Source organism: Monodelphis domestica, chromosome 1 (assembly GCF_027887165.1).
Source record: "Monodelphis domestica isolate mMonDom1 chromosome 1, mMonDom1.pri, whole genome shotgun sequence".
Taxonomy (NCBI): Eukaryota; Metazoa; Chordata; class Mammalia; order Didelphimorphia; family Didelphidae; genus Monodelphis; species Monodelphis domestica.
In genome coordinates, this window is record NC_077227.1 from 513073189 (window position 1) to 513094766 (window position 21578).

Consider the following 21578-nt stretch of genomic DNA (forward strand, 5'->3'; position numbering starts at 1 on the left):
TTACCTGAGAAAAGAAAGGAAGAAGTTTTTTCTCATAAATATCATAATCCACTAAGGGGAGGAGGAAGGAAGCCAAAGGCTTCAAGAAGAAACTGGGAGGGAGAGGTTTGGAGAAGGGAGGGAATGAAGGGAGGAGGAGGTTAAGAAATAGATTGATCCATTAGCCTCACATAGGGATCAGTAGGCAGACCCCAGAGCATTCCCCTGCAGCATCTATCTCTCTCAGCTATCTCTATCTCTCTCAACTATCCCCATCGTAACTAGGTACCCTCAGGTGTGTCCCCATACTAGCAGCAGCTCTCTCTAGTCAGAGTACATCAGTCACTGCAACAAGAAATACTGTCACACAGACTGTCATTTTTCTATTTCAACATAATTCCAAGTTGCTCTCCTGAATGGTTGGATCAGTTCACAACTCCACCAACAATGCATTAATGTTCCAGTTTTGTCACATCTTCTCCAGCATTTACCACTTTCCCAAGTAAATTGTTTTTTATTATTAGCCTATGTCTCTCCTTTATATTGTTGCCTGCTAAATCATGGGCCTGACTGCCTTTCAGACCTGCCTTCAGACAAACTAGATGTCCAGTAGACATCTTAAACTTAACATGTTCAAAATAAAACTCATTATCTTCCCCTCCTTAATCTTCCCCCCCTCCCTCTTTTCTATTACTATAGAGAACAACACCATTTTTTCAGGCCCTCAGATCCTCAACCTAGGAGTCATCCTGGATTCCTCACTAGTTCTCATCTTCCATATCAAAGCTATTGCCAAGGATCCACTTCATCTTTGCAACATCTCTTAAACATGTCCCTTTCTAACTGTGGCACAATGCTAGCATAGGTCATCATTTTATGCTTGAATTACTGCATTAGCCTGCTGGTGGTCTCCTTGCCTCAAGTCTCTTTCCATTCCAGTCTGTTCTTCATTCAGCCACTAAAGAGATTTTTCTAAAACACAGGTCTGATCACATCACCCAGAGACTTCCAGTTGCCCCAAGGATGAAAAACAGAATTCAGTGTTTGGCATTCTTCTAGTATTCTTACTCTTACTCTTAAATATGTAGTTTTTGATCTAGTGACATTACTTCTTGGCTGTTCCCTAAACAAGGCACTTCATCTCTTGAATGGGGTTGACCCTTAAGCCCAGTATACCCACACTTTTTCATTCTGATTACTGATCTCTCTTGCTTTCTTTAAAACTGGCTTACTAAAAAAACACCATCTACGTGAAACCTTCCCCAATTCCTTTTAATTCCAGTGCTTCTCTTATGTTTACTCTCTATATAGTTTAATGTGTGTATGAGTGTGTTGGGGATGTGTCATACAATATAAAAAATATTTTTGTACATTTTGTACATTGTCTCCCTTATGTCTCCAGACCTGGCTTTATCCATTGAGTCGCCTAGCTGTCTCTTTCAGGAGTTGATCAGTGGATTTTTAAAAATTATATTGTGATTCTGTTAAATATTTCCCAATTACAGGTACAATTTAAAAAAAATATATATATATAATATATATTTTTTAATTTTGAATCCCAAATTCTCTTCCTCTCTCCCATGCCTCTTCCCTCTTTGAGAAGACAATTTTATATCAGTTATTCATGTGAAGCCATCTAAAACATTTCCATATTAACCTGGTTGGAAAGGAAACACAGATTTAAAAACCCAAGAAAAATAAAGTAAAAAAAGTATAATTCAGTCTTCATTCAGAGTTTTTCAGTTTTCTCTCTGGAGGTGGACAGCATTTTTCATCATGGATCCTTTGGAATTGTCTTGGTTTTTAATCTGCCTATTTCTTAATTTGATTTCTGTGTCTCTCTTTCCATTTGGGCAATTTTACTTTTTAAGCTACTTTTTCTTTTTTGTATTACTTTCATTTCTTTTCTCCATTTTTCTTCTACCTCTCTTATTTGGTTTCTTAATTCTTTTTTGAGTTCTTCCAGAGCTTGCAACCAGTTTCCATTTTTTTTTAACAGTTGGTGTTTGCTTGTTTCTTACCCTCTTCTGTTGCTTCTGTTTTTTGCTCTTTGTTCTCTGTAGAGATTTTCCAAGGTCAAGAGCTTTCTTTGCTGCTGTTTGCTCATTGCCCCTTTGAGGACTGATTGTCCTACAAGTTGCTGGTCATTTCTATATTAACTTGTAGCTCGTAGGGTTTGGCCTTGGAGCTGTCTTGACTGCCCTATGTAAAAGATGATATTAGAAAATAAGTATTATTTTATTAGTTTAGAGATAAAAAGTAAAGTGCTGGCTTGAAAGAATTGGAGTTTGAAGCAGAGCTGAGAGAGCATGTTAATTTCAATTGTTGACAATTATAACCCTTTTTCTCTGTGTCAGTTACTCTCTCTGGCAGTTGGGAGTTGGTCTCTGGTAGTTGGCAGAGACACTCAGAGACTCTCTCTCAGGGCTAGAGGAGGTAACATCTTTGCCTCTCTGTCTGAGGGAAAGACCTGAAGGAAGGAGCTCAGTGTTTACTTTTCCCAAATTGGGAAACACTATTCACTATCTATTGCAGTTTAATTTGACGGCAAAGTTAAGAATTATAAGAATAATGGTAGTAGTTTTTATTTAGATAGTATAAATTGGGGTTAGTCAGATCAGGGAGGATTAGTATAGCCTGTGAATCACAGAAGAAGCAGTTCCTTGAGGAATCAGGGAGTTTATTTGGGTGGATTTAGAATCCCTTAGAATTAGAAATCCTTTATTATCCTTATATATTTTATTTTTATAGTAAGAGTTTCTTTAGCATCCTTGTGCCTGGCCCTGAAGGGAAGTTCACATTTGAGCTTCACTTCATCACTGAAGATACTTTTGATTACATCTATCAAAAGTATCTAAACAGTTTTAAACCTATATTAATAAATATATATTTTTTTTACTCGCCAATTTATTCTTTACACCTATCAGGCATAAGTGTGCCCAGTACTATGGCTCTCTGAACCTTACCTCCAGGACCTGAGATTTCCAGGGGTAGGTCCATGGTACTTTTTTTGTTACTGTATAGCCTAAGTCCTACAATCCGGAAGTGTCCAAGCCCTGGCTCTGCCTCTGGCAGGAGGAGAGAAGGAGGGAAGGTTTGGTCTGTGCTTTTCCTTGTGCAAGTTTTGCCTCTATTCAGTTCCCCCTTATATCATGTAAATCCATTCTCTCTCTCTGTCTACCTTTTATGTTGTGTTTAGTGAGAAAGCCCCCTCACTAGGCCTGCTTTGATTTTTGTCCTTTCAGACACTTTTTAAGATCGGTTTAGAAGGATATTCATAGCAGTTTCAGGATTTCACTGTTATTTTGCCACCATCTTGGTTCTGCCCCTAGAATTGTCTTAGATCTTTGGTTTGATAAAAGCTGCTAAGCTTTTCACAATTGGTTATCCTTACAATATTGTTACTATGTACATCTAACCTTTTGTTGTTGTTGTTATGGTATTCAGTATATATGGTATATGGTATTTCTTTTGATTCCTAAAAGCATCTCTTCCCCTATCTGTTTTCTCATATTTTGTTCATCTATTAACTTTGTTTTACTGGTTCCTGTCCTTTCATGGTGTCACTTTTGTTTGGTAGATTTTAAATTTCAAGGGGTTCCTTTCTTTTGTAGGTTTTTTTTTGTGCCTTTTGTTCTAATCCATTAATTTATTTTTCTTATCTTTCTTATATCATTCTCATTTTCTTTTTCCATTTCCCCCCTACCACTTTCATTTAGTTAAAATTTTTTTTTAATAAATTAAACTCTTGCTTTTTCTCTTCTAGAAATTTTCGTTGGAATTTGCACCAAAATTGTTTTGTTTTTTTAAATGGGATTTTGTTGTTTTCCTTTGATGTTTTGCTTGGGGATGTTTGGGAGTCAATTCCTATCTTTTAACTTTTTAATTTTAGCTTCTGTAATTACTATAATAACTCTTCATTGTGGTATTTTTTTTAAACTTGCTCATTTTTCTAGCCTACTTCTTGACTTTGAACTTTATGTTAGGTTCATGTTCTGCTCAATTCTGGAATTCTTAGGTCCTTTTCCTACTTTCTCAGGGTGAGTGATCTCAGGGACAATTCAGGCTACAGACCTGGAAGTTTTAATTGCTTCCAAATGCTGTGATCTGTGGCAAAGTCTGATCCCTGATCTCTTCTTATCTCTGCAAGTTCCTGATCCAGTCTTGGGTTTGAATAAGACATCCTTCAGGTTGTCTCTGGTTGTTAATTGCTGGAGGCTGTTACTAGATTTAGCCACTATCAACCCTCTTGAAAGACTTGGAAATTTATAGTGATAAAATTGAAGGTTTTGGTTTGAGATTCCTTCTCTGGTTACTGTAGGCCTTAATCTAGGACTACAAACTAGAACCGAGTCCTTGGTCTGCTCCTAAGGTTAGATACACTTTATGCTTGTTAGCCTCTGAATTTGTTCTTTCCTGAACGTGGAACAGCTCTTCTCTGCCTACCTTGGGCACAAGTCTTCATTGCTGTCCACCCTGAATCTGTGATCTAAAACTGGGTAGTGAGTGACTGAGTTGCTAGATGACATCAATTCCTGAAGCATGCTCTACTTTGAGGACCATCTGGGGTAACTTCCTGTCTCAGTTTTCTCCCTTTCTCCCTCTGCAATCATGACTTTGTCACTAGTCCTATTGATTCTTCATACTATTTATTAAATTTCCTTCTTCATTTGAATTCTCACTGCCACCCTTCTTATCCAAGGTTTCTTCATTTCATACCTGAATTCCTAAGACAAACTCAGTTTGCATATTACCAGATTTTCCTCAATAAAAGATGACTTCATTTTACTTTTGTGCCTAAGAACATTTGTTGATGAAGTCCAAATTCCTCTGACCATTTCAGATTTGTCTATTTCTACCAATGCAAACTTAATTCTTGTTACTTTACAACACAAATATTAATAAATTAACAAAACATTTATTATCATTTACTTTTTATAGAACACTGGATATACAAATAAAAATGTCATACAGCCCTTACTTTCAAGGAACTCACATTTTAATAGGGGAGAGATAGCACAGAAAGTTTTCAGCTTCAAGTTATATCAGAGGCAAAGGAGATGATAAAACTGTCTTTTGTATCATTTGCATTGATCAGTTCCTATCCATTTCTATTTTTGAACTGTTTGATAGTACCAACAATTTGGTGACTGCTTGTACCTGAAGATTGCTTCCTGGTGTGATTGTTGAGGGCACTGAGCTGGAAGTGGTACTAATTTCCAATACTTTTAAGTTTATGATCTTGGGCTTTCTCCATCAGAATCCAAAGGGAGTTGGCAATCAAGATGGTGGAAGTATCAGCCTGAATTGCCTGTTATATAGTGCCTCCCATTCCTCCTCCAGGTGTCCTACTGCCCTGGCTAGGCTGATTTGCCTGCCATGTTTGTTGCAATTGACTGGCAATTAATTGGCCTCTTTTTTTCAACTTGAATTAATTTATTTAGTCAATTTAGAACATTTTTCTTTGGTTACAATAATCACAATATTTCCCTCCCTCCCCTCTATCCCCTGTAACTGCGAAAATGTGGGTTTCCAAGACTGTGAATTGCCAAAACTGTAAAGATAATTTTTAGTGTCTTGATTTAAATAAAAAATAAGTGGTCGTCATGGGAAAATTCCCAAATATGAAAATACCCAAGTCAGCTGGGTTTTATGGAGATATTAATTAATACAAATGAAGGAATTAAGGGAAGGAGAGAAAGAGAAGAGAAAATAGTAGAAAGGGCCTAGGCCAAATGGCCTAGACCTGAGCCTATGCCTAAGGGAGACTAGTCAGTCTTTATCACTCACCACAAGATCGTCCCAAGCAAGCTTGGGACCTTCACTGAAATCCTCAACTCCTGAACTGAGTTCAGAGACCCTCCTCTGAACTCCTGACCTCCTCCAATTCAGCTTCCAAACTGAACTAAAAACAAACTGAACTGAATTTTCCTTTTAAAGAAATTTTCTCTTGTGTCACCTCCCCTAAATTTTCATATCTACCAATCACAGTAGATGCTTTTCCCCAGGACTTCCCATTCTTAGTTCTCACCCCTCTTTAGTTCTCACCTTCTCTGGGTAAACTAAAACTTCACACCTTTTTTGTTAAGCTTGCCTTTTGTAAGTTGCTTGACCTTTTAGTGATTAATTTAACCTTTATAGGTACTTAACACCCTTTTGTATTAAATCTAAAAATAGACCACCTAGCTTAAGGTTTTTGCTTCACTATAAGTATAAGTTGGGGGCTTTTCATTGTTCAATCAGGAATTTGCAACTTTATCTTCTCCTGAGGCACTGTCTGAGCAGGGTGGAGTAATTTTAAAGTTCTCAATACATTCCTGACCAAGTACCTCCATTGTAGATAATAGGGAATAGCTTAATCAAATCCTCTGAAGTAGAGTCTGAGCAGTTTTAAGATTCACACCTCCCTTCCCCAAAAAGGAGGCAAAGTTTCATTGGGTATTAACCTGTGTCCTTGATCAGGACCTATTTCCATGCTGTTGATGTTTGCACTAGGATCTAGTCTATATCCCCCTACATTAGAGTCTACATCCCCAACCATATCCCCTCGAACCATATGTTCAGGCAGTTGTTTTTCTTCTGTGTTTCTGTTCCCACATTTTTTTCCTCTGAATGTGGATAGTGGTTTTTCTTGTAGATTCCTCCAAGGTGTTCAGGATCAATACATTGCCACTAATGGAGAAGTCCATTACATTCAATTGTACCACAGTGTATCAGTCTCTGTGTTCAATGTTCTCCTGGTTCTGCTCCTCTCACTCTGCATTAATTCCTGGAGGTTGTTCCAGTTCCCATGGAATTCCTCCACTTTATTATTCCTTTTAGCATAATAGTATTTCATCACCAACATATACCACAATTTGTTCAGCCATTTCCCAATTGAAGGGCATCCCCTCATTTTCCAATTTTTTGCCACCACAAAGAACACAGCTATGAATATTCTTGTACAGGTCTTTTTCCTTATTATCTCTTTGGAGTACAAACCCAGCAGTGCTATGGCTGGATCAAAGGGCAGGCAGTCTTTTAGCACCCTTTGCGCATAGTTCCAAATTGCCCTCCAGAATGGTTGGATCAATTCACAACTCCACCAGCAATGCATTAATGTCCCAACTTTGTCACATCCCATCCAACATTCATTACTATCCTTTGCTGTCATTAGCCAATCTGCTACGTGTGAGGTGATACCTCAAAGTTGTTTTGATTTGAATCTCTCTGATTATAAGAGATTTAGAACACCTTTTCATGTGCTTATTAATAGTTTTGATTTCTTTAACTTTAAAATTGCCTATTCATGACCCTTGCCCATTTATCAGTTGGAGAATGGCTTGATTTTTTTTGTACAATTATTTTAGTTCTTTATAAATTTTGGTAATTAGACCATTGTCAGAGTTTTTTGTTATGAAGGTTGCTTCCCTTCTAATTTTGGATCCATTAGTTTTGTTTGCACAAAAACTTTTTAAATCGATGTAATAAAAATCATTGATTTTACATTTTGTGATTTTTTTTCCTAGCTCGTGCTTGGTTTTAAAGTCTTTTCCTTTCCCAAAGATCTGACAAGTGTATACTATTCTGTGTTCACCTAATTTGCTTATAGTTTCCTCTTTATATTCAGTTCACACATTCTGAGTTTATCTTGGTTTAGTTGGCTTCTTCTCAGCGAGAAATTATTTCCCTGGGTGGTGGTGGCTAGACAATCATCTCTCCTAGATTCTCAGTTGACTAAAAGAGTAAACCTAGGTAATGTGTTTAGGTAATAATTCTGTTATCTTTAATCCACAGAATTGACATTTGCTGTGACTTTTCCATTTAGTACTAAATAATCAGAATTAGTTGACAAAAGCTTTCTTTTAATACAGAGAAAACAGCAACTGATGATGACGTCCAGAAATCAGACATCTCATCAAGTAGTCAAGGAATGATTGAAAAAGAATCTTTGGGACCCCTTCTTTTGGAGGTTAGTATCCTCACTGATTACAAAGTAATCATTAAGTCTTACTTTGACAAGATCAAAATTTTTTCACATGTAACACTTGAAATAATTCTAAAACTAATTAAGGACGTGTTTCATGATGAGCACTTCATGATGAGCATGATGAATTTCAAAATCATTTTTGTAAAAGCTAATGCATGGTCCCTTCCAGAAAGCTTTTTCTAAAAATGCTGTCAGAAAGATGATAAAAATGAGTAAAATTGTAAAGAAAAAGTTTTTTAACATTTATTTTTAATACTTCCAAATACTATTTGAATTAGCTAATATAAATTACCTTTTAAATCTTAGCCCTTAACCTCTTTCCATATGATCCATAAATACACCACCCACATGTAGTAGCAGCATTATTATTAAGCCATACTGGATGTATCTCCATTCTTATTTTTGCCAGTCCTCATCTTTCCTATTCTAAACTGATAGCAGTTTTGACTTTGACATCAATAAAGACTTATTGAGAAACATTTATGGTTCTCATTTTACCATCCTTCCAGGTCCCCTGGTTCTAAGCACAATGCTTTGACTCACACATAGGATAGTAATCAGTTAATTGCCAAGTAATCAACAACCAAAACAAAAAACTTATCAAAATGATTCCTGAAATTAACACAAAAATATTCTATCGGATATTGTTTACTTAGCATTCATGATGTGGAGTACTATAGCCATGTTTTTTAATGGGAAAAATAAAAAAATTTAGAGTTAGGCCATACCCACAAAGCCTATACTATCCCCAGAAGCCTCAACTTAATTCAGGCTAATCTTCTTATTTTGCTACTCTTTCCTATATATAAACAAATGAGATAGAATCTACTTTCCATTTGGGAAAGCACCAAACATATATACATGGGATTTCCTTAAGAACATTTAAATCTTATAAACCAATGCAACGTAAATAGTATACTTAAGGAGTTTAGATGGCATGGTGAAATTGATCACTGAAACTAAAGTTGGATGTGGGGGAATTAACCAAAAGTATCATCACAAAAGTAGGAAATGAAAAGTCATCCCTAAAATCCATGATTTTGAATACTTTTCCCCCTTTCTTATTTTCTTGCATATTTTTGTATGTAGGCCTGTTCTAGTAGCTACCAAACCATCTTTGTGGGCATCTGGGGACTCTCTTTAAAAATAGAAACCTGGCTCCTCATTGCTAGATTGCTTTGTCCAAAGGAACAGATTGTGAAGAAACAACATTGTATGTACCTTTGGTTACAAATAGGAAACCCCATATTTTGAGCATTGATTTTTCTCAAGATTAAAGATATTCATACAGTCTGAAGTTCCATTAGGAATTCCATTTCATGTTAGTTTGATTTTTTTTACTGTTTTTTTTTCACTCATTTATAGTATTTATCCCCCAAATATAACTTGCTTCAATGTTTCTTTATTTTTCCCAGGCTACTTCCTATTGTTATAGAATCTTAGATCTGTAAGAGACCTAAAATCCATTCTTTTCTATCCCTCAGCCATCAAGTACAAGAATACCTTCTCTAAAGCCTTCTATAAAGTTATATTTCACTGTAGTAAATCAACATTCTCTTGTAGTTCCTATTGGAATACAAAAGAAGCAAGGATAGAATTTATAATATTTCTTTCAGAGTAGGGCCTATAGCACTTTTATAATTTTATTTCCGGTGCTTTCCTCTGTGACTGGCATATAATAAACAGATGAGTGCTTTTAAATTTATGTGCATAAGGATCCAAAGTATTGAAGCACTTATAAAAACAATCAAAAAATATTCATTGCTATAAAACTCACTAATTCAGGATAATAGAAAGAGATAGTTGATGTTGGTGAAAAGTCTATAGTTGAAATATTTTAAATGTAAATTGTATTACTTCATGTTGTATACAATAAGGTAATTTATCCAAATGTGTTTTAATGTTTTCCCAGCTCCACTTTCAGGTATGAAACTTGTTTGTAATTTTGCTTAACTAGTCATATCTCCCACTCCTCTACTCCCAACCAAACAAAGTACTTTTTAGTCAGGTAATCCTTGGGCATCTGCTATGCATCTATGCTAAACTTTTGGTTTTGGTTTATTTCTTTTAAGAAATCCTAATTATTTATAGTATAGATAGTATTTTAGATTGCTTGGAATCTTCCCATATAAGCATCCTTCTCAGGAGAAAATGAAATAAAATTTAATGAGGATTGAAGGTTTTTTCAAATCATGACATTTTTAAAAGGTTTAAGACCAGTTTTCTCCTGGATCTCTTCAGAACTGCTTTAAAACAGGTTTTAAAGTTATCAACTATTATTCAGTGCATTTATCATTTCAAATAAAAAATTTTAAATTTCAGTTTTAAAAGAAGTAGCCTAAAATATTAATTTTGACTTTTTCAATACTGTGTGAATCTATTGGAATTCCAGTCTCTTCCACTTTAAATGTATATGGCTCATACCATATGATTTTTGTTTTCTATCTCCTTTCCCTTACTAACTTTTTAAATATCTTTGGGCTTTGCAGGCCTTGGATGGATTTTTCTTTGTTGTGAATCGTGAAGGGAGAATTGTTTTTGTGTCAGAGAATGTGACCAGCTATTTAGGTTACAATCAGGAGGAACTGATGAATACCAGTGTCTACAGCATCCTTCATGTGGGAGATCATGCAGAATTTGTCAAGAATCTGCTACCAAAATCACTAGGTAAAAAACAGTTTTTGTTTTTGTTTTTATTATTTTCAAGTCTCTTCCTCTAACCTACTGAAATAACATTGATCTTTTTTTTTTAACATTGATCTTTTAAATTAACATATAACCCCAGGAAAACCATTTTATTCAACCTAAACTGTGGTAAAATCTGATAATCTTCATAGTCTATTTTTTTTAGTCAAATATGACCATGACATAGTGTCTTTGTAGTCTTGCCCTATCATTTCCAAAAACAGACTCTTGTCCTCAGACTATGGTATAATTTTGTATCAGGAAGGTAAAGGGAAGAATATGAAGCATATCTCAGTATGACCAATGTCTTGTAGTATTTGTTTTAGTATTATTTACAACCATAAGGAGAAGCTTCCAACTTTTGTCCTAGAAAATTTTTAACAAAAAATTTTTAATTATTTTACAAAACTTTTAACAGAATAAAAGAAAAATAAAAGAAAACCCTAAATTTGTGCAAGAAAACTAAGGGATGTAAAAATTAAAATTAAATGTCAATAATAAAAGTATTATATTTTAGGATATTTATTAATGATCATTAGAAATAAAGGAATAAAGAAGATATCAAATAAAGACCATGTGCCCATTCAAAATCCCCATACTTAGCTTACCACTGCCACCAAGCTCACTGACAGGGCCAAGAAAGGGTGGGACTCTCTCCGTCCCCACCTAATATCCCCTGTCTACAGGAAGTATGTAATGACAGGAAGTCAGTGGGCTCCTAGGAAATGTATTTCTTTTTTTAGGGTAATAGATTTTTGATTGTACATTCCCCGCTGAGATCCGGTGGAAGACTGACCTCTCCAATGGATCTTGTAAACATAATCAACTTTTAAATTACAATAATTTGGGGATAAAAGGGAAAGGAAGAAAACCAATGATTTCCAGGTGCATTGACAAAAAGCCAATTGGGAGGAATCCCCTTTAGCATAAGAGTATATATACAAAAACAAATGCATTCAAATCCACACAGTTCAAATCACCACATCCCAAAGTTCACTCTGGATCTTCTGATGCAGCATGTGGTCTGTGGAGGCATCTTAAAGGTGCTTTCTCCAAACAGTTCCCTTTCTGGATTTGAAGAGGTAACGTTTTTCTTATCCTAAAATTACTCTCAAAAAGAATTTAAATTTTGCAATTTAGAATAATAATAATAATACATTTTCCCCTGAAGAAGGTGTTGAAAAACATTTAGGAATGCATGGCTGAGTTATGAGATATATGAAACAATTGTCAAGAGAAATAAAAAACATAAAAAAATCCCAATAACAGAAAAAAATAACTTTTCTGGATTAAATATAAAGTATCAAAGTCTTGTGTGTAAAAAATCTAAGTAAAGGAAAATAAACCTATAGCAAGGTCCTTGAATCAGGGCCCAATTAAATTTATTTAAGCAATTATACACTTACCCAATCAGTAGCCAGGACTACAGAAAGTTTGCCACACTATGAAAGACTGAATAGGGACTAGTTTATAGGAGCAAAAAGGAGCCAGGATGGAGCCATAATAATCAATGTATGTATTTGATATAGAGTCTGTGGTTCAAGGAAGTCCTGCATTTAACACGTTAAACAGCCACAACTTTGAATCTCACACATGATCAAGTCCTTGAGCTCTTTGCACAGAATGTCATCAGTCCTTGTAGGATTAGTTTGGTCTCTTTGACCTTGTGCTCGATTGGCACTATGCAAGTAGTTCTGTGGTTCTTTGGCATTTTGCAGTGGCTCTTGTTGTATTCCCTTCTCCTGGAATCAGATAGAATCATTTAGCAAAGTCCCATAATTTTTTTAAATAATCAATGGCATCATTTTTATAATCTAAAGAATTTTGGGTATCCATTTATATTAGGGCAAATGTATTTTAAATTTATATTACTGCAGAATCAAAAAAGTTAAAGAAAATCTCAATATTGGTGACGTGTGCTTCAAATACAAAAAGGAGAGAAAAAATAAAACTGAAATAGTATATTGCACATGCAAGCAAAAACAATAAAAGAGTATTAAAAATAAATAGATAGCTTACAATCATTGACACATTGTGTCAGATAAGGAAAGGAAGAATACAAAGGTTTCTCACCAAAAATGAGATCCATTTCCTCTTCTAACTTGGCCATGATTCACTGTTTACAAAGTAACAGTTTTTATAAAGAACAGTAATACAACAGGTAATGCACATTCAAGAAGTATCAAAATCCCCAAAGTTATAATAGCCCATTTGATGGCAATAGCAAACAAACCCTCTATCATTAGGATTCACATGAATCTACTGTATGACATTAGAAGCTAATGGATACTTGTCACAAGTTTTTCAGGTATAGCAATCAACCTGGCTGAGATATTTTTAAAAATCTCTTATTGCCATCATTACAAAATGTGGCAGAGGAGTCTAGAAAAAACCAAACTTCTGTTCTGTTGATATTGGGTCTAAAAATGTCACCAAGAATCTAGATCATTTTGGTGGAAGGGTAGAATGAGCAGAAGAGTTATAAATGAGGCATGCTCCCTCTTGGGAGCCATCCAGAGGTACCATGCCCAAGGATCAACTTCCCATCTCCTTTGGTATGAGACTATTCTGTTCCCATCCATTCACATGTTCACAAATGAGGAGTTGGTGATTATAATAGTGCTTCACTTCAACTACTAAAATGAACTCTTTACCTCTGTTACAAATAACTCAGAGGCAAGCAAAATGATTAGAATCCTTGAAAGAGGAAAATAAAATCTAAAATTCATGTTTGAAGACCCCTTAAAATCAATTTGAGATATTTAGCTCATTAAATTTTCCAAAGGTTTTTATACAATTGTAACCAGTTTTGATGAGCTCTGTCCATCCTCTATGTGACAATTTACAAAACCAAAATGGAAAAAAAAGCTGGGATTTGTTGTTGTTGTAATTTTTTATGAGCTTATGCAATAGTATTTGTTCAGTATAGTTATAGGGGGAAAATAACAGAATATATCTAATAGCTAAAACATAGTAGATTAAAATGAATCAGTGTAACAGAATAGTATTGAATGCATTGATGTATGAACATAAAATGACAAAATTAAATCTTCAAGCAGAAAGTCAGCAAAATGCAATAAAATACAGAGACTTTCATAAAGCAATGGAGTCTGAAAAGGTTTAAAATTTTCACCTCCAGTCTCTTTAAAATTCCTTTCTCTATCCATTCAGATTCCTTTTGTCAGAACTGTGGTATTTCCAATAGTGAAGGAGAACATGGGGTTGAGGAATCTCCAACTGCATGAATCTTAAGAGACTGGGCAGGCCCAAGTTACAAAGCCTTGGAGGGAGATGAATTTCTCCCCTGAATCTTAGACAAGATAAGTGAAAAGATCATGAATGGTAGAAGCTCTTTGAAATAGATACGGTACTGCTCTTTCAAAGAGTATGCTATACTTGTAATTTACTTCCTGTTTTGAAGAGTAACTTCCTTCTTCTCTTCCCCCCGAGGTAAAATGCTAGTTTCCCCAGCCACATGGAGAGGGAGTTAGGAGGCTAATCATTGGCTAAGGAAAATACAGCCCAGTTTTTCCAAAGATCAGCACCTACCAGAAGGACCAACACCACCAGGCATGGTTGAGGATGGAGATCAGGAAGAGGACTCAGGAGTAGGAACAGGAGTAGGAGCAGGAGCAGGAGCAGGCAGTATTGGCAGCAGTGAGGAACTGAGGAACATGGGCTCAAGCAGATAGGCGAGAGGAGCAGCTTATCTCCTCTTCACCAATAGTCCCCCTACTAAAAATAGCCCGGACAGTAGGGAGAGCAACCAGTCAAAGAGTAGGGAAAGAAAAAGGCAGCAGCTCCAAAGAGAGATGGGTAGGGTGGGCGAAAAGTCTTGGCAAGAGAAACATGACTTTAAAAAATACATATCCATGTTATCTTAAAAAGTTGAGAGGTTCTTCTCCAACTAGTTGTTGCCATCAATGTAAAATCAAAAATTAATCTCAAATAATAAAAATATTATATTTCAGGAGATTTAGTAAAGATCATTAGAAATAAAGGAATAGGGAGGATACAAAATAAAGACCATGTGCCCATGACTGATCAACCTATTTAAAATCCCTGCACTTAGCTTACCACCGCCACCAAAAAAAGGGGGGGGGGACCCTCCATGCCCCTGCCTAATATCCTCTGTCTACAGGAAGCCAGTCTGCTCCCAGAAAATGTAGTTCTTTTTTAGGGTAACAGATTTTCAATTATATAGGAACGAGGAACACAAAAGGGAAGGGAAGGGCAACAGGAGAGCAAGAAATGGTAACTTTAATTGGTATTATAGAATCAGAGTACTCATTCCTACTTCTTAACCCAAAAGTAAATATAAAAAATCCTACTGGTCTTTCTGTCCCCAAAGGACCACTCATAGTGTGCTATTATAAGATCTCACAGAATGAGCAGAAAAAGAGTTATACCATCTCTAGACTGGAGCTTTAATTTGGTACTCTTTTTAAGAATTATATTTTTAAATGCATAAATGTATATGGTTATCAAATATGTAAATGATCAAATGAATATAGTTATAAAATATTTTAAAGCAAGTTCACAAACCCTAGGTTAAACTACCCTGTTCTACATCATATTGATTTCAAAAGTATTGAATGCAGTCAGATACTGGAAAGCCTTTCCATTATTGAATGATTCCAGACACACCTAACACACTCTCTCTCTCTCTCTCTCTCTCTCTCTCTCTCTCTCTCTCTCTCACCCTTTTTATTGGTTTGTTTATTATTTTTTAAACCTTTACCTTCCATTTTAAAATCAATACTATGTATTGGTTCTAAGGCAGAAGAGTGGTAAGGGCTAGGCAACAGGGGTTAAGTGATTTGCCCTTAGTCACACATTTAGGAAGTGTCCGAGGCCAAATTTGAACCCAGGACCTTCCAGGTCTAGGCCTGCCTCTCAATTCATTGAGCCACCAAGCTGCCCCCTAATTCTTATTTTCTAATGAGTACTTTTTTTTTATCAGGACACATCCCCAAGGGTAATTGATAAGGAAAAAAAAAAACAAATTTTCATTGCTATATTTTCCATACCATCTAATTTCATATAAATTTGGCCTCTAGTCTGGGGGTATCTCAAAAGTATATTTTCTCTTTGACTCTTACTCAGACAGAAGAATATAAAATCAGTTCCAGTTCAGAGATATCTTAGAGATTCATTCTGTTTTATATCTTATTGAAATTTGAGTTCACAGAAGAATCTTAGTCCATCTAGTTTCCTTTTCCTTCTCTTAATGAATTATAGCAAGGTTTGCTCAGTTTGCTTATGGTCATTCCCAGTGGTAGCTGCCTCGTTTGTAGAATATGACCCTAGAATTGAATTTACTTTAATACTAGGCTCTGAATAAGCAGAGTTCTTTACCTATACAAATTTTCCAAGTAGTTCACTGCTTCCTTATTTAAGCAACCTTCCCAGGAAGTAGGGAAGCTTTAGTTCTGTAGCCATTCTTCACATCATCCAAAATAATAATAGAATGAAAAAAGTTTTCAGAATAAAAGCTACATTCCATGTGTCATACAAAAAGGCAGATCTTAGTATCTTGAGCCTGCCTTTGTCTTAGAGTAAAGAGACCATGAGTGTTTGATATCATTTAGCAAAGGATATGATCACTAAGAGGCAGAATAAGTTCATTAAGAGAAAAGCATGCTAAGGGGAGGTGCATCAGAATTACTAGACTAATCAGGGAGATATCATAAATATAATCTGTCTGCATTAATGCAAGTTATATAAGTTTCTCATAATATTCTTAAGAACCAGATGATAAAATGATGATGTAGTTGATGTGTTCAGAACTGGGGTGATATCCAGATGCAAGATGTATTAATTAAATGGATCAGTATTACCTCAAAAACCAGTCTCCATTGGAGTTTCTTAGGGCACTGTTTTTCTATTCTTTGCAACATTTTTATGATGCCCTGCATACATGCATATTTAACATTTTCATAAAATTTTCAGAAGACAGAAAAATTAATGTTAGATGACTGAATGGGGATCTAGAATCATTTTATCAGGCAGGAATGAAGGAATGAAGGTTACAAGGCAGAATCTAATATAGATGAATATAGAGCCCTTCATTTAACTTTAAACAATTAAGCACTTAAATACACAATAGAGGAGACATTTAGAAAACCATCCATGTGCAAAAAGCATAAAGTTCTAATGAACTGAAAGCTCAGCCAAAGTCAACAGTAAAATATAATAGTCCCCAGGGCTAATTAACAGATGGTGTTGTAGATTTGTAGTATTCAAAGCAGTATATTCCTGCTTTTTATTCTCCTAGCTAGATTGTACCTGGAGTATTGTTTCTAGTTTGGAAAACCACATTTTAGAAAGGACATTACATGTATCAGTGATGGTGAGGAGACCCAAATCCATGCCATATATAGGTTAGTTCAAGAACTGGGAAATGTATAGCCTAGAAAATAAAAGTATTAAGGTAACATTAAACAGTCTTCCTATATTTGAAGAGTATTCATTAGCCCCAGAAAGCAGAACCTAATACTAATATATGGTTGTCTTATAAACAGGTAAATTTTAGCTCAATATAAGTACTTTTTGAGAGGTGATATAGTTTAGGAAAACCTCCACTCAAGTGCTACCTCTGACCCATACTGGCTTTGTGACCTCAAAGTAAATCACTTAATCTCTCTGTGTTTTGGGCATTTGATTGCAAAAAAAAAAAAAGCCTATATTGGTATAGGGAGATTTCACCCAGGAATTTCCTATACCAATGAAATAACATGTCTACCCTTTAACCTTATAAAAAATTTCAGTCAATGAAAGCTGGCTGAAAATGGTTCTGAGGCATGGATATGAGATCTTAACATAGGCACCTGGAAGAAATTGGGGAGATCCTAATCCATGTTGAACTCAGATATCTGACCCAAAAGTAGAGGGAAGTACATTGGGAATGACAGTACAAAGGCACAGATATGAAGGGAAGTATCATATATGATTTTGGAAAGAAAGCTTGAAGTCTAGATTGTAAAGGGCTTTAAAAACTAAACAGAGGAATTCATGTTTTATCATAAAGGAAATAGGAGCCACGTCATGATTTTTTCTCAGTCATCATCCTCCTCGGCCTACTTTCTGCATCTAACAGTATTTTTTCATGGAGATTCTCTCTTTCCTGGGTCTTAGGACACTACAGTTTTTTGGTTCTCCTACCAGAATGCTCTTCCCAGTTTGTTTTGGTGGACCATTTATATGAAGGCCCTCTTAATATGGGTATTTCCCAAGATTCTGACCTGTATCCTCTTCAGTTCTCTTTACACACCCTCTTGTTGACATCATCAGCTTCCAATGGGTTAAATTATGTAAATGAATCAGATTCTGTATATCCATTCCCAGTATTTCTCTAATTTAAATCCCATATCATCAGTTGCCTACTGAACATTTCAAACTAGATGACTCAGAAATATCTCACACTCAACATACCTAAAATTTGAACTCAGTATCTTTATCTCAAACCCCTCCTCCCTCTTCTGAATTTATTTCTGTAGAAACTGCCCTTCTCAACAGGGTGGTGGTGGGGGGAGTGGGGGGGTGGAGGAAGTCTGAGAAGAAAAGGTTTTGAATAGCTTTTGTGGGAGTATGATAAGGGGTCAATTAGGAAGGAATATTTGGAATATTTTGCTTCAATGAGGACCTAGCTGAAGTTGGATAACATGAATTTATAATATATCCATTTACAATAATTGTGTGACTTTTTCCAACTCCATATGAGTAAGTATAAAGATTGCAGATAGAAGGAGTTTTCCAAGTAAAACAGAGGTCCAGCAACTGTTATAAAAAGAATTTTCCTTTGTGGGTTTGGGCTCAAGAAGGAGCAAGGAGTCTGAGAAAATAGGTGATAAATAAGAGACAAAGACAAGTCAATATTTTTGACATGGGAAGACGTGAATCCCAGATGACATTCTCCTTGGAAAGATAATTAAAGGAAAATGTGAGAAGTAACGTGGAAACGAGTTCCTAGATAGAAAATAGGATAAGAGTATCAAGTGTGAGAATGAAAAGTCCAAGAGAGAGAATCAAGGGACTGCCTCCCAAATTTATTTCAGTGTGGCTTGGGAGGTGCTCAATGAATAAGTAACAAAGTATAGTTAATTCACACCTTTGGGGCTTGTTGACTTCAATCTGAGCTTTTACAAAGGAATTTGACTCCTTGCCAAATTTTAATGAGTTTGCCTTGAACAAAGGCAGCATGGCTAGGTCAAGAGTCCACCCACCAATATCAGAGTTTAACTCTGTGTCTGATGACATATGTGAATATGCTTGGAATGCTACACCAAGGATGAGATTTGGTAAGAGATTGGCTATAATAGAACAGAGGGACAAAGGATTCAAGAGCAAATGACAATGTAGAGTTGAATTGGCTAATTATAGGGTTGTAATTGGAAGGAGAGGAAAGTGAAGTGAGAATAGAGGTAATGCCCTGATATATGGCAAAAATGTGAAAGAAATGGAAGGTGAGATGCGGGTAGAGAGTAAATGTAGGAAGAGTGAAGTATAAATGTAACAATAAGTTAATAGTTAACGAAACATCAGAATTTTTAATTAAGGAAGGAGAATAATTTGGGGGTAATGTTGAGATCCAGGATATGGACATCTCTATGGGTAAGTGAGATAGAATGAAGGACTTGCTCATGAAAGAATATTGAAAAATTCTGAGGTTAGGGAGTTTGAAAGAACATCACTGTAGATGTTTAAGTCCCCTAGTATAAGGGCATGAATTGGGGGGGTGGGGTAGGAAATCAATAAACCAGGTTCTGGAATCCTTGGAAAAGGAAGGATAGTGACTTAGGGACTAGTTTATATTAACAGCTAGATTGATCTGGAGTGGTAGGGTAAGGAGTAATTCTATGAACTTCAAAAAAGCCGTGTTTTTGTGAGAAAACTGAGGGTTAAAAGTACTAATGTTCTGAAAGTAGCAGTGGTAAGATACAATGAATCTTTCTGGTGATTTATCTCACTATTGTTCATAATAACAGTTGGCAAAAAGTTCTTTTTTGCAAACTGGTTTGGAAATTTGAGAGGCCCTATCACTTAAATCAAATAAAATATTATAAATGGAATTTTACTAGAAGAATAAAGCTTTTCTTAGGAATACTGCCTGAAATATGAAATGATAATGGATATTTCATTGACAAAAAATACTGAGACCGAAAATGATTCATTGCATTCATTCATAGTGGTTTTTTAATAATTACATTTATGTTAATTTAAAGACTTGCCCTCTCTCTTCACCCACAGTACAGCCTGACTATTTTTTATTCTTCCTTATATTTCTCCTAAAAACAATAGCCTTTAAATTCCATATGAATTAAACCAAGTATGTAAATAAAATATACCTATGCCCCTCCAGTAGTACATCTGCTTAGACTTAAGTGGAACATGTTAATTAGGGAAGTGAAAGCTGTGTTCTTGCTTTGAATGACAAAATAGGGAGTTAATGGTTTCTAGATTTAAAATTTCCAAGCCTAAAAAAGTTGTTTCAAGTTGAAAGGACTGATTTGGAGTTTGATTGAGGTTTAGAGATATCCTAATTGCTTTCTTGAAAACTTTTAGAGTTGGGTTAGATGTTCTGAGATGTATCTGAGATAATCTAGGACAGTCACTTTATATTATATGGAGGAAAACTGTTTATTTAGTATTTATTTAGTAGCAGAGCCAGCACAAAAACTCAACTTTCCTAATTACTTTTATTCTTTTCCTTATTCTGCAGTCTCCTAAAGTCCCAGAGTGGTAAAATGGAAGAGAAAAAAAGTCTTAAAAGTTCAAGAGAGCAAAACAGTATAGTTGGAAATGAGGAAAAATAGCCTTGTGCTTAGATTAGGATTTAGAGGCAATAGGCCTTAGTGATTTAGTCCAGCCTTACCTTTTATATGTAAGATAATTTATTCAAGGGGTTGAAGTGGTTTGTCCAAAGTCACCCAGGATTCTAACCTAAGGCCCATATCTCCAATTCTCTTATGGCATTATACCTTTCTTTAGATCATGAAACAATAATGAAGTCTAGCACATTTTTTTTTAACCCATACCTTCCACCTTAGAATCAATACTGTGTATTGATTCCATGGTAGAAGAGTGGTAAGAGCTGGGCAATGGGGGTTAAGTGACTTGCCCAGGGTTTGACTTGCCCAGCTAGGAACTATCTGAGGCCAGATTTTAACCTAGCACTTTTTATCTCTAGGCCTGGTCTCAATCCACTGAACTACCCAGCTGCCCCCAAGTCACTAGTTCATTTTTGAAGGATTTGCAATTTGTGGTGTTGGATGAATCCCCCACCCAGTGGTACTTGACAATGACAGATTTTTTTGTATGATTTAAATTGAATTAGTTATAGGCATGGAGCAGTTTAGGCCATCATCTTCTACATGAAACCTAGTTTTCCTCTCCAGAAATCTTCTTTGTATTTGACTGTGTGTGTGTGTGTGTGTGTGTGTTGTTGTTTTCATGCTATATACGTTAACTTACTTTTGCCCTCATTATAATGTGAACTCCTTTTTAGTATTTCATTTTTTGAACTTGTATTCATAATGCCTAGCCCATAGATGGTGCTTAATAAATACTTATTGATTATCCTGTACATGTGTGTGTATATGTACTCTATTGGACGCTTGTCTATTTTTGCCACTTTTTCCTTTAATCCATATAATTGATCTAGCAAAATACTTAAAGATATCTTACTTTTGGTCTTTTCCCTACCCAACAGTAAATGGAGTTCCTTGGCCTCAGGAGGCAACAAGACGAAATAGCCATACCTTTAACTGCCGGATGCTAATTCGCCCTCCAGATGAGCCAGGCACAGAGAACCAAGAAGCTTGCCAGCGATATGAAGTAATGCAATGTTTCACTGTGTCACAGCCAAAATCAATCCAGGAAGAAGGAGAAGGTATGGTAGAAGGTTTGTTTGGTTTTTTTCCCCCCTCAGGTTTGGTAATTTTAG

The 21578-nt window shown here is 35.7% G+C and overlaps 1 protein-coding gene across 26 annotated transcripts in view; it reads left to right on the plus strand.

Moving 5' to 3' along the window:
- The window catches only part of NCOA1 (nuclear receptor coactivator 1), a 250903-nt gene that overhangs the window by 138182 nt on the left and 91143 nt on the right, over nucleotides 1-21578 (plus strand). For all 26 annotated transcript variants that reach the window (XM_056813110.1, XM_056813109.1, XM_056813105.1 and 23 more), the window contains 3 exons: nucleotides 7833-7930; nucleotides 10438-10615; nucleotides 21345-21524. In XM_056813110.1, coding sequence (XP_056669088.1) covers nucleotides 7833-7930; nucleotides 10438-10615; nucleotides 21345-21524 — 456 coding nt within the window. The remainder of the gene's footprint in view (nucleotides 1-7832; nucleotides 7931-10437; nucleotides 10616-21344; nucleotides 21525-21578) is intronic.